The 25,645-nt window shown below is 48.3% G+C and overlaps 1 protein-coding gene across 1 annotated transcript in view; it reads left to right on the top strand.

The window, feature by feature from the left end:
• CACNB4 (calcium voltage-gated channel auxiliary subunit beta 4) overlaps positions 1–23,635 on the top strand; it is a gene marked incomplete at both ends in the record, with an annotated part of 42,295 nt that extends 18,660 nt beyond the window's left edge. Inside the window, 12 exons of the mRNA XM_082284687.1 lie at positions 4,119–4,238; positions 4,494–4,616; positions 8,181–8,311; positions 9,110–9,186; positions 9,542–9,561; positions 9,672–9,752; positions 11,470–11,528; positions 13,549–13,658; positions 14,622–14,773; positions 15,191–15,286; positions 19,278–19,463; positions 23,375–23,635. Of these exons, the coding sequence (XP_082140813.1) occupies positions 4,119–4,238; positions 4,494–4,616; positions 8,181–8,311; positions 9,110–9,186; positions 9,542–9,561; positions 9,672–9,752; positions 11,470–11,528; positions 13,549–13,658; positions 14,622–14,773; positions 15,191–15,286; positions 19,278–19,463; positions 23,375–23,635 (1,416 nt within the window). The remainder of the gene's footprint in view (positions 1–4,118; positions 4,239–4,493; positions 4,617–8,180; positions 8,312–9,109; positions 9,187–9,541; positions 9,562–9,671; positions 9,753–11,469; positions 11,529–13,548; positions 13,659–14,621; positions 14,774–15,190; positions 15,287–19,277; positions 19,464–23,374) is intronic.
• Between the last annotated feature and the right edge of the window lie 2,010 nt (positions 23,636–25,645).

Raw genomic sequence — 25,645 nt, 5'->3', positions numbered from 1 at the left:
CAGGAGGAGAGGATGTGACAGGAGGGCTCATTTTTCCCGTGAAGCATTCCATGCTGTCCCCAGCTCAGATACCATTCCAACTCCAGCAAACCATTCCCAATAATTGGCTGCCTGGAGGAGCGCTGCCACTTCTGCTCCTTTGTGATCTGCCAGCGCTGTGGGTTCAGAGTGAACCCTGCGCTCCTGCTCTGACATCCCTCGTGTTCTCAGCTGAACACAACGCGTGTGTCTGAGCACAGAGCCCGGGGCTTGTCCTCCCCCTGGCACGGCTGCTTCCCTGTGTGCCCGATCCAGGATGCAGGGGTGCATCCCAGTGCCCGTGGCTGGGCTGTCTGGGGAGAGGGATGCTGCAAGAAGGCACTGTCTGGCCTAATGCCGAAGGCAGGAGCTCTTGGTGAGCAGGGATGTTTTCCCAGAGGCTCTCCGCGTTGGGATGGACCCCGCAGCACCTTCAATCTTTTCAGGAGAGGCTGCCTGTCATCTGGCTGATTGGAGCTGCTAATGGATCGCTGCTTTAATTGCACGAGCAGTGTGACAGAGCATTGCTTATGGATGGAGGGAGAGCAGTCCGGAGCTGTGGATTTATGGCACTTGGGGAAAATTATTTGCAAGCTCAGTAAGTCTTTATTTTCTAGCTATAACAGCTAAAGGTTGACTCTTCCTTCAGTGAACACAAAGGCTGGACCTGGCTGGATGTTGTAATGTCCAGGAGAAGGATTCATGTCACCTCTTCCTCCCTGAAATGCTGGGGCATCCCCATTCACCAGGAATATTGTGTCACCCTTTCCACCACGGCACACATCTTCCAGCAGCCTCAAGTGTAAGACCAGTCAGTGAGGAGAATGCAAACAAACAGACCCCCTGTTCTTTCTGCTTTACCCTTCTCCCTGGTGTTTTTGGGGTTGCTTCAGACCTCCGCATTTTTAGCAAAGCTGAATTACACTAATTGATGAGAGAGGGAGAAAATAAGTAATAAATGGCACAAAAAATGAATTCACAGGAGCCCAAAGTATAAAGTAAGAACAAGTCTTTCATTGCCTTGAATAATGTAATTATCTAGAAAAGCCTTTTTCTTTCAAATCGCCAAATCTGGTGTCACTTGAGCTCACTGAAGCCCCACTTGCCAAAGTTCCTCTGTCTCCCAGAGGGCTGTGAGATAGGGGTAGGATTGATAATTGGTCCTTGAATACTGTGTGTGAAACTGTGGACATGGGTGTTATCCCCAGATGATTGGCCTGCTGCTCTAAGCAAAGTGAAAATAAAGAAGTCAAAGCATCTTTTTACAGAATCCCAGAATCAGCAAGTTTGGAAAAGCCCTCCAAGATCAAGCTGTGCCCAAACCCCCACCTTGTCACCAGCCCAGAGCACTGAGTGCCACATCCAGTCCTTTCTTGGACACCTCCAGGGATGGAGACTCCACCATTCCCTAGGCAGCCCCTTCCAGTGTCTGACCACCCTTTCCATGAAGAAATTCTTCCTTTGGGAACATTTTGATGTACAAAAAAAAAAGATGGGAAATGGCTTTCCTCCTTTTCCTCTCACTTCCCTGTTGCAGTTTCAGCAAGTAGGAGCTGTCAGAGCAGAACTCACTGCACTTGGTGCTGAGCAGACAGCAGTGTTTGTGTTGGATTGTTGGACAATATTCTGTCAATATTCCACAATATTTCTGGCAATAATTCTGATCTTCAATCAAACATTTCAAACAGAACCAAAAATTCAGTACAAGTTTGGCTCCTTTTCTGCCCCTCTTGCTGCTATTTGCAGAATGGTGCCTTATTTTCAGTGTGAGGCTGCAGCTCAGCATCATGTGAGTCACAGTCCTGGGGCTGCATCTTCCAGATAAGCCACTTGCTGTTTGGAACAACTTGGGAGAGCCGGGATCATGCGGATGTGATTGTACCAATCCCTATCACTTGGCACACAGGCACTGCTCAGCCTGGCAGAGCAGCCGGGGGTGGCCTGGCAGCATCAGCTGCTCTGGTTGAGGCTGTTTTGTTCTGACAGCAGTAAATAAGTCACTGTTCAAACACACACCAGTAAAAACCAGTATGGGCACTGTGGTCTGGTCCTGTTAAATTCCCTCACTGAGCTATGCTGGATCACATCAGACCTGAATAAATAAACAGCCAGCAGTGCCCCAGGGGTGCCCAGGTGGGCAAGAGGCCAGTGGCCCCTGGGCTGTGCCAGCCCTGGAGTGACACAGCCCCAGGGCAGTGCCTGTCCCTGTGCTGGCGCTGCTGGGGCACCTCCAGTGCTGGGGACAGCTCTGGGACAAGGGGGACCCTGAGGGGCTGGAGGAGTCCAGGGAAGGGAACGGAGCTGGGAAGGGGCTGGAGAATTCCTGAGGGAGCTGGGAAGGGGCTGGAGAATTCCTGAGGGAGCTGGGAAGGGGCTGGAGAGTTCCTGAGGGAGCTGGGAAGGGGCTGGAGAATTCCTGAGAGAGCTGGGAAGGGGCTGGAGAATTCCTGAGGGAGCTGGGAAAGGGGCTGGAGAATTCCTGAGAGAGCTGGGAAAGGGGCTGGAGAATTCCTGAGGGAGCTGGAAAGGGGCTGGAGAGTTCCTGAGGGAGCTGGGAAGGGGCTCAGGCTGGAGCAAAGGAGCTCAGGGGGGACCTTGTGGCTCTGCACAAGTCCCTGACAGGAGGGGGCAGCCGGGGGGGTCGGGCTCTGCTGGCAGGGAACAGGGACAGGAGGAGAGGGAACGGCCTCAGGCTGGGCCAGGGCAGGCTCAGGGTGGACAGCAGCAGGAATTTCCCCATGGAAAGGGTGCTCAGGCCTTGAGATGTGCCTGTGGTGGGGCCTGGCCAAGTGCTGTGGCATCTTAGTTCCCTGGTCTCTGCTACATCCCGAAGGAAGCAGAAGGAAGAGCAGGATGTGTGGCTTCCCAGCTGGGAAAAGCTGAGCTGCTGCCAGCTCCTAATGCCAGTGTTCAGCCTGGGGATGCTCAACTTGTTCCAGCTCAGGACCCTGAACTCATGTGTCTTCCCAGCTCTCCCTGGGTGTGGGATGTCCTGGAAGGAATTTTCTGGTGTGTTTAAAATCACAGCTGTGGGTAAAGCTCCTGTTGGCAAATCCTGTTCTTGCCCAGGAGGAAATCTGCCTTTCCCAGTGACAGGCCAAGTTATGGGTATGGAACAAGGAGAGAGCACAGGCTCCTCAGTGGTTCTTAGCCAGAAGTCTTCTGATGGATGTGGATCCACAGGGATGGACAGGGATCCACAGCAATGGCTGTGTATTCACAGCACTGTTTAACAATATGTGAGTTTACATGGGCAGTAAGAATATTGACTTCTGCAGCAAATGTGTCCCTGTGCTGCAGGATATAAATCAATGGAAGGAAAAAAAAATTAAGGATATAATGCTGTAGAGTGGCTCTGTTGGAACACACAGAGCCACAGATTCATCAGGAATAAACATTCCCTGTTTTGCAGGGTTAAAGCCCTGTCTCCAGTGGCTCCACACACGCATAAAGATCAGGGCTGTGGGATGCTGGAGTCAGGCTGGTCTCTACAAAGAGAGGAGCCACTCCACACTTCAGGGGGTGCCAGGTATCCTGAAAAATGTCCAAAAAATGGCAAAAAAATCCAGCTGTGGCAGCACCTTCTTTCCACCCTCACAGGCTGATGCTCTCTGCTGCTGTCTGGATGTGCTGGTTTCGTGTTGTATTGATACAGAGCTGTGGTGTTGGCCTGTTGAGCAGCTTTAATAATGTAATTTTTGCCACTTTTTCCCCCTGGAAGCCCAGAACAAAGCTCTGTGTGAGTGGGAACAAAGCCCTTACACAATGGAGCGTATTCATGGGGAGGGATGATTCAAACCAAGCTTTTTAATTCCTTAATTATATTTGATGTGACCTAACCCTTGACAATCCTGAGTCGGAGGTTGTCAAACAGGATAGGAGTATTATAAAGACTTTTGGACAGTGCCCACAGCTGAGCTGGATTTCCTTGTGTCAGTAAGAAAGTGAAGGAGAGAGGTTTTCTCAGGATTTTTGTCTTTGTAAAACCCACTCAAAAAATGAAGAAACAAATTATTTTAAAAGTACTTTTAAAATTTGACTGGGGTGGGTGTTTCTGTTCCCTTACCTGTGTTTTCTTAGTGACCTGAATTGCCTTTCAGGGCTCAGCAGATTCGTACACGAGCAGACCCTCAGACTCTGATGTCTCTTTGGAAGAGGACAGGGAAGCAATCCGCCAGGAAAGGGAGCAGCAAGCAGCCATCCAGCTTGAGAGGGCCAAGGTGTGTTCTTTTTCACTCCATCATGTGCCATTCACCTTCTGCCTGCTGTTAAAACTCACACTCTCTTTTGAAATAGTTTGGCAGTTGAGTCAGATAAACCACAGAGATGTCTGGGCAGTAAAAGTGTAAATACTGTCCTCTAAATGGGCATATTCTCCAGGAAGCTGAGCTCTGCTGGCCTGGGTGAAATTATTAGGGCTGAATTTTTATGGATGAAGAGTTTCCAGTGCTTGTGATGTGTTTTTTTGTTTGTAGTCCAAACCAGTAGCATTTGCTGTCAAGACCAACGTGAGTTACTGTGGAGCTCTGGATGAAGATGTTCCTGTCCCAAGCACTGCCATCTCCTTTGATGCCAAGGACTTCCTCCACATTAAAGAGGTAAAACCAAGGAAAAGGGGATGGGAAAGGGAATCTTTTTACAGGCCAAAGGCTTTGATTTGAACAGCTGAGCCATATCCACGAGAGCTGAGAGGAGGCAGGAGGGCATGGTGAGGTGGTTCTTCAGCCCTCGTGGAGCTCCTGCACCCTGGGCTGGTTATCCTGCCCTTTTGGAACACTTGGTGTTACCAATTTGTTGGAATTTGATCACACAGGAAGGAAATAATACCCTTCAACCTGGTGCATTGAGATTCTTTTCGTCAGAGCAAGTTTGTGATGGATCAGAGATGGTGTAGTGAAAAGGGATTTCACTGAGCAGGAAGTGGAGCAGCACCAGGTCACACCAGGTCACAGCACATCTTCAGAAAGCACCAGATAGGCTCCCTTCCAGGGAGGAAGTAACACTTAGAATAATACAGCAAGAAAAGAAAATCCTGAAGAGGACAGATGCAAAAATAAGGGGAAAAATGGGAATAAATGAGCCCTGAGTATGGCTTTGGTAGAGAAAATTGCATTTTATTGCATGCTGAGCATATTTTCTGCAATTTTTTATCTGAAGTGAGTCCTCCACATTTGCATAACCCCCCGTTGTGCTGTAGATTGGTACAGAGGCTTGCAGCTTGCAAAAGCACTTTTTCATCTCTGCATTTTGGGTTTATTTTGGGGTGTTCAGTACTCATCTGTGTCTTTCTTTGAACACGTGTTCATCATCACTCCAGAGCACTGATCTCCCTTAGACAGAGCACATTCAGGAGGAAAACACCTGCTTCTGCCCCTCCTCTGGTGCTGGAACAGGGAATTGCTTTACATCCCCTCTCTCTGAGAGGGAGAGCCAGTAAATTCCCTTTTTCCAGTTCATCTTGGTTTTTCTTAAATGTGGCCACCTTTATTGTCAGGGCACTGATTGAGTTGCACACTCTAAGCTCTTGTCATGCTGCCCTATACTTTTTTCCAGACAAGTGTCCCAAATCCATGTCTTGGCATTCCATGAGTTGTCTTCCAAGGTCTAAAAACCTGGGATCACACTGCCACTAAGCTGTAAACCATCTGCTTACTGGTGTTTGTCAGCTCGGCCTGCCCGGAGCTCTATCTCAGTAGGATTTGGGGAATGGTTCCCCATGCTGCAAAAAGGCTTTGCAGGATTTGTTTTGCAGTGATCTGGCAGGGCCTGCTCGGACCAGAACAATGGTTCCAGATTTGGGAATGATGCTAAGCTGGGTACAAAGTCGGGGCACCCTCAGGCAGGATGGAACAGAGGCAGTGAGCAAGGAGTTGCTATTCTGAGGACGTGTCTTGTATGTCTCATCTGTCTCCTCCAAACTATACATTCTGTGCTTGCTTAAAGGATGAAATGGCAACAATTCCTGACAGAGCAGAAGGAATCATGGGCATGGCAACCACGGGGAGGGAACGTGCTCCTCCCACACACTGAGGAACAGAGGGGAGGGAATGACCTAATGCAGATAAATCCTATGTTCCTCACTGCATCCTTGGCATTTGTGTGTTCAGATGCTCTCAGCATAACCCTGGACTGCTTTGGGATGGAAAGGACCTTAAAATGGGCAGGGACACTTCCATTATCCCAGGCTGCTCCAAGCCCAACCTGGGAAGTGGACACTGTCAGGGATCCAGGGGCAGCCACAGCTGCTCTGGGCACCCTGTGCCAGGGCCTGCCCACCCTCACAGGGAACAGTTTCTCCCCAATATCCCACCCATCCCTGCCCTCTGGCAGTGGGAAGCCATTCCCTGTGTCCTGTCCCTCCAGCCCTTATCCAGAATCCCTCTCCAGAGGGGCTGGTTCTGATCCCATGTCTAGATACATCACTCAGAGGTCCATGAAGAAAAATTCCCATGGTCAAGCTGTACCTTTAGAGCCAAACTGGAGCAGGCAGTGCCCATGGAACTCAGGTTCTATGGGGGTTCATTTTGTAGAGTCAGAGTGGTTTGGGTTGGATGGGACCTCAAAGCCCATCCAGTGCCACCCCTGCCATGGGCAGGGACACCTCCCACTGTCCCAGGCTGCTCCAAGCCCCAATGTCCAACCTGGCCTTGGGCACTGCCAGGGATGGGGACTCCACAACCTCTCAGTTCACTGATTTCCAACAGCAGAATGCAGGATCCTGAAGGCTTTGTCTGGTTCACAGACTGGAAGCAGTTCTGTAATTTAACATACTTCAGGTTAAGCTTTGCTCACTGCCACTGTCTGAACCAAGGTCAGAACAGCAGGAGGAATAAATACTTAGCTGGAATGATAAAATAATGGAACCTCTTGCCTAAATATATAAAAGAGGATAAAGAGGTTTTTCAGGGTATGAGGACTGCATTCCCTTAGTTTATTATATGTTAATGTTTGTGTTTATGATTGGGTTAATGTTCAAATGTATGGGTTGATAAAAACCCATTTATTTTTCAGTGCTGAGGCTCTGTGTTTCAGAGTCATCACCAGGCACTGCTGTACCTTTGACAGCAGGGACATGGTGTTTCTGTGTTCTTGCAAGAGCTGAAGTGCTTGCAAATGTGGAGCCAGGAGCAGTGATGATCTTGAAGATGAGATCTTTGTGATAGCTTTTTCCTCGAGGCAGGCAAACAAAACCCATTCACTCGTGCTGCTCCTAATGACTCCAAAGTCAGTTGTGGAAAGCAATGTTTCTTTTGAACACTGAGCTGCCTAATGAAGCAGAACAGAGGAGAGGCTTTTCAGATACTTTCCTTCAAAAGCTCTGCTGGCAGCAGCTACAACAAATCCTTTTCCACTCCAATATCCACCAGGATACTGCTTTTCATCTTTCCATCATTAGGGATAGACCAGACTTTCAATAAAGCAGAAAAATATATGTTACTGAAGGTCAGTGATAAAATGCTATACTTTAGTTATATATTAAAGTTTCTTCCTAAAGGTGAATTTTTCTTAATCTGTCATAGCCTGTTAATAACGTCCATACAAATACCTGGAAAGGAGGAAGGGAAAGTGGTGATCTTTTGTCTAGACCATTAAATACGACAGCCAATATTTGATGGGAAGCTGAAGGTGTTATTTTTATGTTTGCCTGCTTCATGTGGCTGCTGGGAGGTTGTTTGGTGGCCTCAGCTCAAAGAAATGGGTTCTGCTCATTAAATCAACCTTGAAATTAAATCAGCAAGGGACAGGACGAGGGGAGACAGCCTCAGTGCTCTGGTCTCCCACATCGGTGTGAGCCTGGCTTGATGCCTTTTCCTGGTCTTAAAATCAAGAGTCAAACACGGTTAGAAGGGAAAAAGGGATTTTACCTTGGTATTTATTTTAAGGATCCTTAGGTGCACACGTCCAGGTTGAATGCACCTGAAAGCACCCCTAACTACAAAGCTTCTGAGATGTTGAGTCTCCCAGCTGAACAAACAAGGCCAAGAATGTAGGCAAAAAGCACTGAGAGTACAGAAGTTGTAAAAAGGTGTAACAGGGGTATAAAAGAAAAGCCAAAAATCATCATGGCATCAGGTTCGTTATCCAGTGTGGAGTTCAGGAGTGTGGATAACAGAGAGAATCTGGGAGCTGGAGAGGTGATGCCAGTGCTGCCTGTGTTGCAGAAATACAACAATGACTGGTGGATAGGGAGGCTGGTGAAGGAGGGCTGCGAGATCGGCTTCATCCCGAGCCCGCTGCGCCTGGAGAACATCCGCATCCAGCAGGAGCAGAAGAGGGGCCGCTTCCACGGAGGGTGAGAGTGCCCTGACCTTTGCAAATCGTTTCAAATCCCTCCTCACATCGGGCAATATTTCCAAAGGTCACCCGCTGCTGGTTTATTGCAGGGCATTTGCAGTGTTGGATTTGGGATTCCCAGTGGAAATACGGATTTGCGGAGAGCGGGCGTGGGAGATGTTGGTGATGAGAAACAAAAAACGTGTTTGAATTTAGGAAAGAGCAGTGAGGGATAATGACAGGAATTTCTGAGGGTTTTGTGTCCCCATGGCCTTAAGTCAACTTGGTGCTCAAAGTCTCCGAGATTTTTTCCCAGCTTTTCTTATAGTTGTGGCTTTTTTCTTCCTTTTTTTTTGTTTCCTTTTCTCTCCATTTTGGCCCAAACCAGACTTGTCAAACTTTGTAAGATCAGCTTTGCCATCCTTTATTCTTCATCTTCCAGCCTGAGGTTTCTGAGTCTCCACCCTGCCAGACCTGGAGATTGCAAATCCCTGGAAAAAGGTCTGAGAGATAAACCTGGGGAAATGCTTTCAGAATGGCTGAACAGCATCCAAATTTCTTTTATAATTTTTGACACAACTTCAGAGGAAGCCAGTGGGTCTCAATATACAGAGAAATTACTGAGCTCAGTGAGATGCTCCTGGATTTACATGATAAAATTCCAAATTATAATGATAAAAAGTTCATTTTTGAGCAGCTTTGTTAGTTAGTCATTTATATCTGTATAACCTTGAGATTCCTTATGGGGCAATTCCTTCCCAAAACCTCCCACATTTTGGGGTACCTGGTGTTAACGGGGCTCTTTTTGCTGCTGTAGGAAATCTAGTGGGAATTCTTCTTCAAGCCTTGGAGAGATGGTTTCTGGCACATTTCGAGCCACACCTACAGCCACAGGTACAACAGGATTTATTTAAGGAAACCCTCGTGTTGCTAATAATTCTGTTTAAAAACCCACACATGAAAAATGCAGGTTTCCCCCTTTGCTGAGTTATTGAGATGTTTTACAGCAAAATGCTTGCATGCACAGGGGAGGAGGACATCTATTTCTAGCCATGCAGGAGTTGCTAAGGGCTGGGAAAGAGCCTTGGGAACAGTGGCAGCTGCCCCAGAATGCCCAGTTTAATGCACAGGTTGCCCAGTTTAGTCAGGGCTGAGCAGAGGGAGGTGCAGAGAGAAATCAAAGTGCTTTGGCAAAGGGATTTCTGGTTGCATGGATGTGTTTTAACCAAGTTCTCATTTGGTCTTCCAGCAAAACAGAAGCAAAAAGTGGTAAGTAATGCTTTTGTTTCCGTTTTATTTCATTTTAATTCATAATTCCCAGGGTTTCCCTATGGATGTTGTGTGGTTGATGATCTGAAGGGTTGTTTTTTCCCCTCTAGACAGAACATATTCCCCCCTATGATGTAGTGCCATCCATGAGACCTGTGGTGTTGGTGGGCCCATCACTCAAAGGCTACGAGGTATGAACTCAGCTGTTTGCAATTAATTCAACTTTTATTATCTGCAGTCATCCTCAGTAATTCAGTGTGTGGCTCAGTGCAACTGGTTCATGATAATTTCAGGTGATTTAGCTTAAATAATTACCAAAAATGTTCCGTAAGAGCTAAGAGTTACTTCTACCTTGTACTATTTTAAAGCACAGTGCAAATCCATTCTTTCCAGTGCACTCATTCCTAATTAAATCAAGTAAAAAAGAATTTGTGTCTGCTACAAGCAGCCAAATTAAGGAGCTGGACTGTACACATGAAAAATGTTCATCAAACCAGCCCATGCTTTGAACTTAATTAGCAAAACATTTGAAGGAGCTTCCTTGTTGTTCCCCTTTTTTCACTGTATTAATAAATTCCAATACATTTGTACAGAAACCTTTAACCCTCCTAAAAGGTTCCCCAGGTGGAAGTGGGCAGGATAACGTGCCCAGATAACCAGGACAGCCTTTTTTTAGGCTGCTGCAGATTCAAGTGAGCATTTACCACGTGCTAAATGAGCAGAGACTTCTAGCAGGGCAGTTTAGGGAGCTCAACCATCTGGGAAGTGCTGAACCAGGAACTAAATGAACATAAAATCAAACATACACTTCATTAAGCTTAATTAATGTTGTCAGTAATTTATAGGATATTATTAAACATATTGGAGTGGTTCTTTTTGGGAGGTTACAGCCTTGGCATAATGCAGTGTTCTGGCATTGTTTTTATGTAAGAGTGACTGAAGGTGCAGCTCAGCAGAGCAGGTACTTCATGTTCTGCTCTCTGCCTTTTAATTTGATGGGGAAGTTTTTTGACAGGAGTAAATTCCCTCTGTGCTGCACCACAGATCAATTTACCTCTCGAAGTTGGAGGGGAGAGAGGCTGTTTGTTAACAAAAGCCTCTTCAAATCTGCCACCCTGTCTCTTTTTTAAAGAAAACAACACTAAACACAACACCTTGAACATACAAATGTGTGTAAATGGTAACACAGAATACTAATTTCAATAACAAAAATGCTTGATCGTGCTTGGCGGAAATTGTTTTGACTGTTCTTTTCTGTCTAAATGCTGAAGGAACCAGTTTGGAAGAGAGAAGTAAATTGGCAGAGAGGCTTGGGGGCTTTGATGAAGCTCCTGCCTGGCCTGGCAGATAATAATTGTCAGCCTGAGTTGTCCTGGAAAGGACAAGGAGCTGCTCAGTAAATCAGATGGCAGAGATGACAGCTCTTGGGGCTGAGCATCTCAGATGTGTTCCTATGTCCAGGAGTGGGAACATCCCATTTTTTTGCTGGTATCCCTCTCTGAGAACAGTACCCCAGAATGACAAATCTCACGCCTCAAGTCTGAAGCCCACTGGAACAATGTTGCTGTAGGAAAGGCCCAAGTGGTGTGTCCAACAAACATCCCACGTGGTTGTGCCATGCTCTGAAGCTTTGGGATGGTGCTGGATGTGGAAGGGGGTGAGGAATGCTCAGTGCAGGTCAGGGTAGGAGCACACAGAGTGACAGCTCTGCACTGGAGCAGTGAGGCAGGAAACTTCCATGGACTTACTGCCGAGTGCTGTGCCAGGAGCATGGCACTGGAATGGTTGCTGCCCATCAAGGGTGTTGATTGTTGGCTGTATCCCTGCCTTCTACTCACCTCTTTCCTTCCTTTTGGCTTCTTTCTCTCCCTGTCCGTCCCCCTGCTCAATCTTCTCCCCTCTGCCAAGGTGACAGACATGATGCAGAAAGCTCTCTTTGACTTCCTGAAGCACAGGTTTGATGGGAGGTGAGAAACTCTGTCCTTCTCATGCTGCTTTGCCCATGTGTTACTAACATTTCAGTGAATTATTTCATTTGTTTAATGCCAGAGGGTTTGCTGCATGATCAAAGCTGATTTTCTGGCTTTGTGAAGAGTGGGACACAGCTCCTGTGTTACTAGGGGTGCACACATCTGCATTTCTGCCATGGCTGGGCTAGGATTTCTTAGCTCAACATAAGAATTCTGTCTCCGTGTCTTCCCAACACCTAAGAACAATCAGCTCTTAAATATTCTCTATATAAGATTATATTTTGACTGCAGGCAAAAATACTGAAAAAAAGGTGGTTTGAAGAAGGAAATGCTGAGGAAATGCTGAAATAAAATACAGGAAAAGAATTGTAAGGAGGGTTCCTCCTTCAGCTGGAGCATTTCTTGGTGAGCTGTGGGAGGATAATTTGGATTTCCTTGCTAGGAGCACTGGCTTGGTCCATGGCATCACCTCCTTTCCTTGGAGCTCCTCAGTCCTTGTAGGTGTCTGCTGCATCTTTGGGGTATTCTGCCCTTCCCAGTCAGTTCAGGATATTCAGGATATTCCAGCTGGGAGAAGGAGCTGTTCTGGTAGTGCATAACACTAAGTCAGGTTTGAAACACCCAAACCATGGGCACTGGGGCAAGGACAATGATGTTGTGTAGAAGAGCTGGAGCAGGATTTACGGATTTTAGGAGTGAGGAGGTGGCAGTGCTGAAGTGATCCATAAACAGCTCAGAGAGAACATTTAATGATCAGCTTCTGTGCAAAGTATCTCCTCTCTGCCCTGTTCTGAGTTGCTCAGCTCAAGTGATTTTCTGGAAATCCTAATTCCATCAGCAGTATTGGCAGCTGGATCAGGTGGGAGTATGAAATTTCAGCAGTGGAGAGCTCAGTGCCACCAGCAGCCTGAGACCATTGATTTTTGCTCTGAGTAACTCAAGGAAAAAGCTGCTTCTTGGTCCTCCTGCCAACTTTTACAGCTTCATGGTCTTTCTCCTCTCTCCCTTTTCCTTCCTTTCCATCTCTTCTGCAGTTTTGTGAGAGGTCCACGTTACTGAGAAAGGAGCTGAGTGTCCAAGGAAGAGCCTTTCCAAGGGCATCAGTGAGACCTGTCTCCTTGCCTGCCTCTGAATTCCCTTGGCTTTGCCAGCTCCTTCCTCTGCAACTGCAACCTCCTCTGCTGGCCAGTGAGCCAAAGACCCACAGTCCATGAATTTCTATTTTAAACTCACTTTTACTTTTGACCTCTACTGTGTTTTCTGGCAATGCATTTATTTATGTATTATACAGAAAAATACCTGCACTTGTTTTTAACCCTCCAGCTGATAATTTCACTTAGAGCTGCAGAAATCCTAGGTTCTGTGGAAAAGCTGCTGGTCATTCCCAGCTTGCTTGCTTTCCATTTTTCCTGGCTCCTTGGATCATCCCAGGCCTCCTAAATGGATTTTACATGAAGGGATTGTGTGCTCTCTGCTCTATAACATTTTGCCTCTTGTCAGCTCGCTGACAGATGAAGTAAATAAATCACCTGCCTTAAGTTGAAGAGGTGCAGTGAAGTTAAACTTGGGTTAAAGCAGCCCAGAGAGCTCCAGTTCCTTTTCTCCTGCTCCTCCCAGCCCCTGGCACAGCTCACTGTCAGCTGGGCCAGGTTTACTCCTGGTGTAACTCTGAGGGAGGAGGAAGTGCTGTCCCACTGCAGCTCCCTTGTTCTGAGCGCCCCAAGCCTCACATAACTCACAGCATTTATGGCACTGTGTAAATTCACGCAGGAGATGAGTGAGTTGGGAGGAGAAAAGTTGATGAATGCACTGAGGAGAATAGCAGGAACTCCATCCCAGAGCTCAGGGAGTAGGAAATACCTCCCAGTTACGCAGCACTTCTCTTCAGTTGTTCTTTAATGATGCCATAACTCAGCTGGAAACGTGTCTGAGTGTGTTTTATTGTGTTTGCCCTTTGGAATGGGCTGTGCCTGGAAATCCCACTCCTGTGTTTGTGTGTGCTGTGCTCTCCTCCCAGGATATCCATAACCAGAGTGACAGCTGACATCTCCCTTGCCAAAAGGTCTGTGCTCAATAACCCCAGCAAGAGGGCGATAATCGAGCGCTCCAACACCAGGTCCAGCCTAGGTAAGGCACTCCACAGGTGCAATTCAGGGTGTGGTTAAACACAGGAGGGAAGGGACACGATTCCAGCCTTCCAGACCACAGAATCTGAGCCGAGAGGGACCCACAGGATCACTGATCCAGCTCCCATCCCTGCACAGACACCCCAAATTCCCACCCCGGGCATCCCTGGCAGCGCTGTCCAAACGCTCCTGGAGCTCTGGCAGCCTCGGGGCCGTGCCCATTCCCTGGGGAGCCTGGGCAGTGCCCAGCACCCTCTGGGGGCAGAACCTGCTCTCCAGCCTAACCCTCCCCTGGCTCAGCTCCAGCCATTCCTAAGGTAACAGCAGTTCTGCAGATTCAAATGTGTCTACAGCATTTTACTGCATAATCCTGAGTTGGCCTCACAGCTCCTCCTTCTTCCCAGCCCTGTGCTTTTAATTCCACTTCACAAGGGGCCAAAGAGTTTTCACTTGTCCAGCCAAGGAAATGTCATTCCTGACCCTGGGACCAGTTTTGAGTTTAATGTTGAACAGCTCCAGCTGAATTTTGCTGTCCAGCTGTGAGACTTGGGGTCCTGCCCCTCTCCTCAGTGTCATGACTGGTGGGTAGCAGTGGCCTGAGGAATTTTTATTTGGATTCCATTATCTTGGAGGTCTTTTCCAGCCTTCATGATTCTGTGATGGTGTGGTTCTGTCTTGAAAAAGGGTGGAAATCTGTGTGTAGCACGTGCATCCCAATATCCTGCTCTCTGGGACACCATCCCAGGAGGTAGGAGGAGTTGGGTTTGGTAAAAAAAAGAGCCCGAAATTCCAAATCTCTGACATCCCGAGTGACTGCTGGCACTGGAGGTACAGGGAACAGGTTATTTTATGGAAATGCCATAAACTCACATGTGGGGTCTGTGACAGTAAGTGGGTGATGATATTTTCATCCCAGTGCTCCGGGGGGTTTCAGTGCTTTCACCTGCTTTGTTTTCCTTTGCAGCTGAAGTGCAGAGTGAGATTGAAAGAATCTTCGAGCTGGCCAGGTCCTTACAGCTGGTTGTCCTGGATGCAGACACTATAAATCACCCTGCACAGCTTATCAAGACATCTCTAGCACCAATTATTGTCCATGTGAAGGTGTCCTCTCCGAAGGTAATGCCTCTCACCTTACAGTCCAGGAGGGACCTGGAGGGCAGGGTGGGAATGGGCAGTGTGGAATCTGCACCTGAAAAGGGGAAAAAGTGACATAATGTGCTGCTGCTGCTGCCACAGTCCATCGAGCAACCCAGATAATGCTGTATAATTTTCATGCTCCTCTATTGTCAAAAATAACTTAGTAGTTAAAGTAGGATAAAGCAAAAACGCATTTGAAATTTTTCAAGGGATCAAACGTGATCCAGAGAGAAACATGCCCAGCTCTCAGAGGGGTTATCAGAAAGGTTTGGGATATTCAAGGACAGTATTTTATGGAGAGCTTCTGCCCTTGGTAATCCCTCAGGGGGATGTCAGGCTGAGCTTTAGGGAGATAAATGATCCTTAAATTCACCTTTTGCCCTTTCCTCCTTTCAGGTTTTGCAGCGATTGATCAAGTCCAGAGGGAAGTCACAAAGCAAACACTTGAATGTCCAGTTGGTGGCAGCTGATAAACTTGCACAATGCCCACCAGTAAGTACAGAGGAGAGGCTGAAGAACTCCTGCTTTGTGGAATTCTGATGATCCCTGCTGTGCTGATCCCTGTGCTGAGCTGGGTCCATCCATTATCACTCCCTCGTGCTCACACAGCCCTGCACTCATGAGACACCAAGCACTGCAGACTTTCATCCTGGTTATCTCCTGCCCTGGGTTTGTTTTGGTCTTTTGCAGGGTGACAGGGCAGGAATGATGTGGAGGGGACAACAGATCAGTTCATTAGCAAATTACATCATTGGGGGAGCACCAGGTCGTAGAGGGACAAAGTCTGAGTTGGGAGAGGAGGCTGCAGAGGCCTTCCCTCACTGCACAGGGAGTCCAGGCCCACTGGGAGGGAAAGGGGTGTGTGCAGGCATGTGAGCCCTGATCCTGATCCCAAAGGCCATCCCAGTCACCTCACCAGAGCACAGGCACTGCTCTCCCACCTCCTGATCAAAGATCCTGCCCCTCTCCTGGCATTCCCTGCTGCTGGTGGAGCAGAGGCCTGCCAGGGCTCCTGGGCAGGGCTGTGGGCGAGGCTGCGCAGGGGTTTGGACAGGGCAGCTCAAACTTGCTGTTGGTTCTGAAAACCACACCTGGTTTCTGGGACAGAGGCAGTGGAAATGGACTTGGATGTGGCTTTGTGTAGGATCCATGGGGGATATTGGGATGGGAGTGTAGAGACCCCCCTGGGTACCAGGGCAGTGATATGGGGCAGCCACAGCTTCTCTGGGCAGCCTGTTCTGGAGAGCTCAGCTGTGTTACATTTCCCACAGGGAATTTTTTACTGAGTTGTGTTGTCACAACTTAAAATGCTGATGGGTTATTCCTGTGAGCCATCCAGGTCCCACTAACCCAACCAGAATTGTAACTGTCCTGGAGAACAAACTGATCCCTCTAAAACACATCCATTCCCTAATGGATGTGAGCTGAGGAACTGCAGCTGCCCCTGTTTGAATGGTTTGTGGTGTTTACCCTGAGCTTACACACAGAACACCCCTCTGCACATTGTCCTGTGTGAAAGGTGGTTCCTCTGGCACCTGCACACACAACCCTGGGCAGTTTCACAGCCTTTTTTTTGTTCTTTATGCAGTGGTTTCCTCTTACTCAGCTTCACTTTGCTCACATCAGCGGAAATGAGAGAAGTTACCAGAGAAGCTGTGGCTGCCCCTGGATCTCTGAAAGTGTCCCAGGCCAGACTGGACAGGGCTTGGAGCAGCCTGGGATAGTGGAAGGTGTGATGAGATGGTTTTTTAGGTCCCTTCCAACCCACACTTGTACAATTCCCAGATTCCATAAAACGATCCTTGTTCTGCTGCAGCTTGCTGGGTGCATGGTGGCACTTGGATTGTCCATCCCTGCATCTGCTAAACTCTGCCTCAACACCCAGTCCTGGAATTGCATTCCAGTGCTGAAGGCAACCAAGGGAGGCCCCACCTGGAGCAGAAGAGCCTTTCCCAGTGTCAGAGTACCAGGTTTCAGCCATGACCCCAGCCCTGCTCCGAGGCTGCTTCCGCCCTGCCGTGCCCAGGAGCTGCTCACAAACCAGCTCAGCACTTTGCACTGGTGATGGAAAGGAAGTGGTTGCTGACTGAGAGCTCTCTCAGGGAGATGACAGTCTGGCTTGGCTCGAAATTAAAGTTGGTCCATGACTTAATTAAGTAAAGGTACATTGCTAAGAGCAAAGGCACTGCTCCCTCTCTCCTGCTTCATGCCTTTTGCAGCTCCAGTTCCTGCAAGAGGAGGATTTGGAGTTTGTTTAAAGGGAAGGTCCTTGCAAAGGATGCAATCCTCACTTTGTTCCTTTGCTAAGAGCCAGCCATAAGGAATGAGGTGGTGCTGCATGTCTAGACATGTTAAAAATAGCTGTCTCTTTGGGCATATTTGAGCTCAGGAACTGCTTTCATTATTAATTCCTTGCTAATCTCCCCCTGACGCTGCTCGAGCCGGCGTTGGGCACTGCAGGGCACCAGGAATATTGCAGGACTCCAGGAACTCCACTGCAGGAACATTACAGGGCTCAAGGAAACACAAACTGTACATGTCTAAATACACTGCTCATAAACAGTTCATTATGGTTGTTATTTTTTAAAACTTCTGAATTCATGCCCATGCTAAGAGAGGGTACAAACCCCTCTGGTCTATTTGACACAACCTAAAAATACCTGAAATTATACTGCAGCAGAATTAAATTGCATTGGTTAATTAAAATATAATTGGGATAGATCTACAAGTTGAGATTCCTCCTCCTCTCAGGTACACAGTGATTCTACAGCAAAACAGGAGGTGACAGTGGCCACTGATTTTCTCTTCAGGAAAGGCCACTGTGTATCACTAGAGAGTCACCAGGAGCTGGGAATGCTCCTGTGGTAACTGCTTTATGCATGCTGGAAGAAAATTTTGCAGAGGAATTGCTTTACTCCATGACCCTCATGAACAGGGACTGCCCCACAAGATGATTTCCTGCCAAATACATGGAAACAGAACAAACCCAGCTGAGGGATGAGCAGAACTGTTAAATGCAAGAGAAAACCTGAGTGTTTCCCCTGTCATTTGTTCTCCCTGTCAGACACTGGAGTCGGGATCCTGCCAGGGCTGCAGCTCCTCCGTGTGACCTCCAGGGACAGCCTGAGAGGCTCCCAGGACAGTGTTCCTGTGCAGTGAAATATTAAAAGGGTGACAGTTGTTAAGAGTCCTAAATCCAACTTAATTCCTTGCTTGAGAAAACGTGTTACACTCCAAGTGTTTCATTTCAGTCTCTTCCAAAGCAAAGTATATGTAAGCAAACCACGCTCTTTTATTTTCTAATTTAACTGTGTTTTAATTACTGACTTCTTCCACAAGTGAGTGGTAGGCTGGAATGTGTGGTGCATCAACATGTGGGTGAATAGCAAAGGAGTAAAAGCAGTAAATAAAGAGAGGAGCAAAAGGAGAGCAATAAACGCTGAACTGGACCAAGGGATGCAGTGTTAGGAATATTCTGATTAGAAGAAAACTCCTCCTTGCTGGCAGAGGAGGAAACCTTTCTCTGCCATGCTGAGAAGAGAGAATAAATATAAAAAAAATATAAAATGGCTTTATTATTTTAAATCTTATTCTAAGAGCTGTAAAAACAAGTGGAAGAGAACAGCCTGTGGTTGGTGTTTACACCCACAGCACCTGCAGTTACTTTCCATTTCCTGTGCTATTCTCACAGCATTTTGCAAAGTTAAGACTAGAGATGAGATAGGAAGTGGAACTGCTGAAAACAGGGTTGTGTTTCTCTCAAGGGGCTCTGCTGGTTTTGGCAAGTTGGAGGACAGGCAGGGATGGAGGTGGTGTCTAAAGAATTCCTGAAGCAGGAATGCTGCTGCTGTCAGGACTGCCTCATGCCTTCACTGCTGTGGGAATGGTTTTAGGGGCATCAGTGCTGGAAAGAAATGAATTCATTAAGGGCTTTTGTGCCTTGCAGCGTGGCAGGGCTCACACAACACCTGGGGACAGTGTCCAGCGACTCCTGAGGCCTTTGGCTCTTGGTCACCTTCTAAACCCACCTGTACCATTTTCTTTTCCAGCCACAGAATCCCAGAATGGTTTGGGTTGGAAGGGACCTTAAAGGCCATCCCAGTCCACCCCTGCCATGGGCAGGGACACCTTCCACTGTCCCAGGCTGCTCCAAGCCCCGTCCAACCTGGCCTTGGGCACTGCCAGGGATCCAGGGGCAGCCCCAGCTGCTCTGGGCACCCTGTGCCAGGGCCTGCCCACCCTCCCAAACAGGAATTCCTTCCCAATATCCCATCTAACCCTGCCGTGTTTCAGTGTGAATCCATCCCCCTTGTCACTCCATGCTGTTGTAAGCCCCTCTCCATGTTTGCAGCTCCCTCCCTCTCTCCCATGCTCTGATTCCTGTTCATTGAACAATTCCAAGGCCCAGTGTGACAAGAAGCGTTTGCCAGCTCTGTGTTCCCCGTGTCACACGGCCGTGACTGCCCTGTGTCCCTGTGCCCAGGACATGTTCGATGTAATCCTGGACGAGAACCAGCTGGAGGACGCCTGCGAGCACCTGGCCGAGTACCTGGAGGCCTACTGGAGAGCCACCCACACGTCCAGTGCCACGCCCATGACCCCCCTGCTGGGCAGGAACCTGGGATCCACCGCCCTGTCCCCGTATCCCGCCGCAATCTCCGGCCTGCAGGTAGGAACAGCCCTCGGAGCGCCAGGCAGTGCAGAGCAGGTGGGTTCGTTCAGTCTGCCAGGGGCTGTAGTGTGACACGGTCTGTGCAGCATCGCTGACGCTGCTCTGGGAGGCACCACTCCCCGTTTGGCCTCTGCCAAGACCAGCTCAGGGGTGTAAGCAGGGAGGAAGCAGCTCCTCAGCCCAGTGCTGAAGACTGGGAATGCTCTGCCTTTAGTGGGAAGTTAAACAGCCATCAATTTCCTAGCCAGGAATCGGCTCTGTAATGATCCCTTTTATTCTACCCTCATAACTTCACCAAACATTCACTTTTGGGTGGAAAAGCTTGTTCTTTGAGTGTGAATAAAAGACATTATTTCTTTACCCATTGAAAAAAATTGTGACCCTTTTTTTCCACAGGGATAGCTCAGACTCGGCTGAACTTTGACACTTCAATCGTGGCATGTAAATAGTCCTTAATGAGAAGTACGTGCTTTATTAAGTTTGAAACCAGAAATGTGTGGGGTTAATAACTGGGGATGCTTGAGGGGCTCAGGATTGCAGGGAGCTTTAAATCCTGCAAGTTTCAGTGTGTGGGGGACTCCAGGAGTGTCACTTGCTAATGTACGTCAGAAATAGAACTGAACAAATGACATTTAATGAATAATTCACCTGACAAATGTAACGTCTGCTCTGCTTGTGGAGTGTCTGGAAGCAGGTAACAGTTTTGGAGGAAATGACTGTTGTTTGGTGTTTTCAGTTAACATCCAGCTGGTTTTGCTGTGAGTGAGCTGCACTTCCCTGAAGGTGCTTAATTCCTGCACTCACCTTTCTAAAGCCGTGCTTGGTTTTATTGGGACCAGCAAGTCACTGTCTCCTGAGTGGCTGAATGCACAAGCACTGTTCTGTTACTAATAACATGCACATGTAAACTGTTGTTTCCATTTCCCACTTGCCTTAAAATTTCAGTTTTCCATCCCTTCATGCCAATAAAATACCATCTGCAGAACTTTTCACCTCTTCAGTTTCATTTTGAGAACTGGGTGTATCCACAGAATTTTTTTCAGGCATTTATTTCTCTCTGATCAATGGACACCAGCAATAACTGTGAAATGTTGCTCCATTTACTTAGGGAAAACTCACACTGAAGATGAAAATCACCCCTGTGCAGTGGGCTGGCTGAAGGTATGCATCACTTAATCCCCACTTCACCCGAATTCCAAAGGGTTTCGGTGGGATCAATGGTGCTGGTGCTCTGCAGAGGGGTAAATTTCTCCTGGAGTGATCGATGCCCAACCAGAGGCTGCAGGTTTTCTGTGCCAGGAGGGTTCAGGCCCTGGTGTTTGCCATGGTTATCTCACAGTAAGGACTTCCACCATCCCTGTTACCCATGTTGGAGGTTTTATACTCATCCAAACCTGTGGAAGGATTTGCATCAGCTTTCACTGTGATGATGGGTGTGGTAATTAGAAAGCACTCAGGCTAATTAAGCTAGCAAAGGTGCTTGTGATACAGGAAGATTTTATATTCCTTATGCCCTTGGTACGTGGGGGACTGAAAAGGAAAAGCCCAAAGCCTCACGTAGCAGTGAGCCTGATACAGGTGTGCTGGGACAGGCTGTCCCTGCTTTGCCAAAGCCAGATTTGGGAAGCTCCCTTTTTTACCTGGCTGTGGCCTGGACTTTGGTTTATTGAGAACTGAACTCCTGACTCATGGAGGTCATGAGGGTGATGTTCTGTGGCACAGATCCAGAGCAGTCAGAGAGGGCACAGGTGGCACTGCTGGGTCTGTCATACCTAATCCTTGGAATCGCCTTCCTTACAGGAAGAGCTCGATGCTGAGCTGAGGGGGAAGAGTAAATTTGATCTTTGCCAACATTTCCTAGAAAAAATATTTATTGCTCTGAGAAGTTGCGGCTGTGCCTGAATCCCTGAAGTGTCCCAGGCCAGGCTGGACGGGGCTTGGAGCAACCTGGGATAGTAGAAGGTGTTCCTACCCATGGCAGGGGTGGGACTGGGTGATCCTTAATTTCACTTCAACCCAAACCATCCTGGGATTCTCTAACTCTCTAACCAGTCATTTCCCTCTGTGACTGGTTAGCTCTAAATGCAGTCTAGCCTAATTTCAGTGCATGGACTCAAATCCTGTAGCTCAAGTTTTGGGGAGATGTGTTCCTCAGGCTCCAGGGGATTGGAGTTTCAAGTCCATTCCTGCAGGTTGTCATTCCAATGACACAGCAGGATCAAAAGTTGTTTGGGACATCAGACCAATGTGTAACCACCCCAGGTGTGTCCCATGATGACACCCCAGGAGCTCAGCAGCAGCACTGGGATGAGCACACAGCCCAGGGAAGCAGGAAGGTTTCAGGAAAGCAGCAGGATGCAGCCCGAGAGGTGAATCACCACAGGGAAGACACAGATGAGCACAGACATAAAGCTGCAGTTGATGAGGGGATTATACATCCAAACTGCATTTGTGTCAGACAAACACAAGGGTAATTCATCATGGAATCCCAGACTGGTTTGGGTTGGGAGGGACCTCAAAGCCCATCCTATCCCCCCCTTCCATGGGCAGGGACACCTCCCACTATCCCAGGCTGCTCCCAGCCCCAACGTCCAGCCTGGCCTTGGGCACTGCCAGGGATCCAGGGGCAGCCCCAGCTGCTCTGGGCACCCTGTGCCAGGGCCAGCCAGGAATTCCCAATTCCCAATCTCCCATCCAGCCCTGCCCTCTGGCACTGGGAAGCCATTCCCTGTGTCCTGTCCCTCCATCCCTTGTCCCCAGTCCCTCTCCAGCTCTCCTGGAGCCCCTTTAGGCCCTGCAAGGGGCTCGGAGCTCTCCCTGGAGCCTTCTCCAGGTGAACACCCCCAGCTCTCCCAGCCTGTCTTTAATTCCTGAAGCACTTTGCCATAATCCCCACTAGAGCTTGGTGCTCTGAGGAGAACTTGGGGATCCCGTGGCTGGAGTTCTCCCCAGTAGTGGGGGTGAGGTTGCAGAGGGAACCCCTTGTTCAGGGCCCCTCTCCAGGAGCCTCCCTGGCGGCACCGCCCCGGAGCTGTAACCACACACCCCCTGCTCCATCCCTGCCCCTCCACACCCGCCTTGGATATAAATTATTCAGGAAAACAGTCGCCAGGCAGGGCCTGTAGCAGCAGGAGGAAGGTTTTATATCCCTGAGAGCAGGGGCTGGAGTTTCAGCACGGAGTTTGTCCTGAGAGGTTTAATGTATGTTGAAAGCAAACAAAAGACTTATTTTAGGCTGCTTCTTCATTGTGCCATTAACTGGCAAAAAAAATTGAACTCATTTTGTTCATGTGACAAATGATGGGCATTGTCATTATGGGAATGTGAGGAGAGCAAGGGCTTCTAATTAACAAATGACCTTAGGAAGGGATTTTCTGTCAACATATTTTAAATACTATGTTTTAGTTGAAGGAATTTGTTATTATCTAATCATTTTAGTCTCCCCTTGGCTGCCTGCTGAGTAGCCCATCTTGGTTTGGTCATAGGAAGGGTTTAAATAAGGCTCAGAGCTGCACCTCTAAAAACAACCCCAACGAGCATCTTCAGATGTTTTCCAAAACTACAGAAATGGACGCTTAGACATTCCCTAAGCAGAGTAGCAGCGTGAATGTTCTGTTCCTGATCAGAGAAAAGTGATAAATGCTGACTACATCAGCTCACTTTTCATGCTCTCTGTGATGATACTCAGCAGGGCGAGCCCGCTCCCCGCGGCAGGAGCCGGCGCCGGCCGCTCCCGGCCCCGCAGCAGCAGCAGCAGCAGCAGCCAGGCTGTGCTGGGACACGAGCCCCACGGGCCCCACGAGCCCCACGAGCCCCACGGGCCGTGGCTGCTGCCAGGAGGCCTCGGATGGGGCTCGGCAGGAGCTGAGGGTGCGGGAATTAACGCTGGCGTTGTTTGGCCCCCGCAGAGCCAGCGCGGGAGGCACGGCAGCCACTCCACGGAGAACTCGCCCATCGAGCGGCGCAGCCTCATGACCTCCGACGAGAATTACCACAACGAGAGGGCTCGGAAGAGCAGGAACCGCTTGTCTTCCAGTTCCCAGCACAGCCGAGACCACTATCCCCTCGTGGAAGAGGAATACTCTGACCCCTACCAGGACTCGTATAAACCCCACCGGAACCGCGGCTCCCCCGGCGGATACAGCCACGACTCACGGCACCGGCTCTGAGTGCGGGGACCTGGGGAAAAACAGGATTCATCCGTTGATACCTTGCCATAACGTAGCTAGGAATAACAATTAGATCAAGTTAATTTGGCAGGTGTGACAGCGACACTGCAGTTGCACTCTGCTGTCATTGATGTTTAATTAGGGGGCAGCAAAACCCAGCCCGGCCCTTCCGTTTCTGCCCGATCATAGAGGTTTGTTTTTGGGATTATTTTTGGGTTTAATACAGCATTTGCATTTATAGCCATTTTTTTTTCTTGTCGTTCGGTATTAGACACATCCGTTTGTAATTTCGGGTACTTATCGAGGCACTTATAAAATAATTTCCTGTGCTGGAAATTCCAAATGACCAGTTCCAGTTGGAACCAATTTATAAACCAATTCCTGTTGGAATTTGGGTGAATTGACTGGAAAGTCGACGTGAGCATGTTGGGGAAAAAAAAAATACAAAGAAAAATCTGAAAATTACAAACCACTGGAAGTCAGAAAGTCAGCTCCAGTATTTGTTTGCTGGGAGCTCAATTTCCATTTCAGGTTAGAATAAAAGGATTTATTCTAACGATTTCTTTCCAGAATGACTTTTTCAGACAAACCAAATGTAAACTCTCGAGAGTGCCAAATATCCCAAATTATTGCAGCAGTTACAAAACACTTTCCAGTTTGAAATTATTTTTAGACCTGGCATGAATGTTGCAGCCAAATGATTCTTGAGTTCAGCCAGTCCTGACAGTCGGGACCAGCAGGGAGGAACTGCGACAGGAGACGGGAAACAGGGACAGGAAAAGGAACAAACTCCATCGTTTGTGTGCTTGGAGGTTGGGAATAGTCTTTTTTTTCCCACTCTTTTTACCTGAATACAGCTAGAAGTCCCAAAATGGAACAGGAGTATAGAGACGTCAGATTTTTCTCCCATTTTTATCCTGCTTTTTAAATGGAATCAATCCCTTCCTGTGACCCAGTGTGTAGAGTACCTACATTCCAGTACCCCGAGTACCTGCCTACATGTTCCATCTTCCCAAATCCACCTCTGAATGTCCGACAATTCCAGTGGCGCACAAGAACTCTCCAGAACATCCATTGCAGCCATGAAATGCGAGGGGAGGGACTGGGGTTAAGCAGTCATCAGTGATGAACATTTCAAACAACATCTTGGTCAGAATTGCAATAAAAAGGGAATATCAGACAAAAATCTGCTCACAGGGAAGTTGTGGAGCTGATTCCAAGCTTTGGATTCCAAGAGCTATGATAAATCCTTGGAGATATTGCTGCCTTACTTCCTAACAATCATTTCTTTCACCTCCTGAGTCTTGAGTTCCTTCCAAGAGATGAATTCCTGTGGTTGGACCTTGTGTTTTACACCATCAGTGAAGCCTTAGATCCCATGGGATTGAAAACTGACCCCCGTTGCCCGTTTTGTACAACCACTGACATCTTCAGGCAGAGCCTCCCGAAACTCCCCAGCGCACACATTCCCTGGCATTGACACAGTTATGCTGAACATGCATTTGTTTATGCAGGTTCATGTCACAACTATTTTTTTTTCCCAAAAATAAGGATCATTAACCTTTTTATTTGCTTGTTTTCCTCCCAAAGCCTGCTGACACCAGGCTTTGACAGCATGTAGCACTAAAGGAATTTCTGGAATATTCCGGTTTCTTCCACTTCCTGGACCAGCTGGCAAAGACTGCTGGTGCTTCCAGCATCCTGGAGTCTGATTATCCTCTTGAAGTTACTGGGAAAAATAATCCATGTCCTTTGTGGGACACCCACGCCCATCTCCAGCAGCATTAAAAGGTGGCAGACACCTGATTAATTAATCAATCATTTTAATGACCCCACTGCCTAACAGGCAGCTCCAGTACCACTGGGTGATCCCAATGGACCAGTTACCAAGGAAAATATGGAAATCTCTGCATCCACTGGAGTCCCAGAGTTCTGGATGGATCTGCCAGACCTGATCCTAGCCGATTCCCTCCGGCTGCAGATGCCAGAGGAGCTCTTGAGGCTGAGGGA

Source organism: Coloeus monedula (genome assembly GCF_965178545.1).
Source record: "Coloeus monedula genome assembly, chromosome: 7".
NCBI classification, from domain to species: domain Eukaryota; kingdom Metazoa; phylum Chordata; class Aves; order Passeriformes; family Corvidae; genus Coloeus; species Coloeus monedula.
Note: the sequence above shows the minus strand (reverse complement) of the source record. Positions and strands in the feature narration are given on the sequence as shown.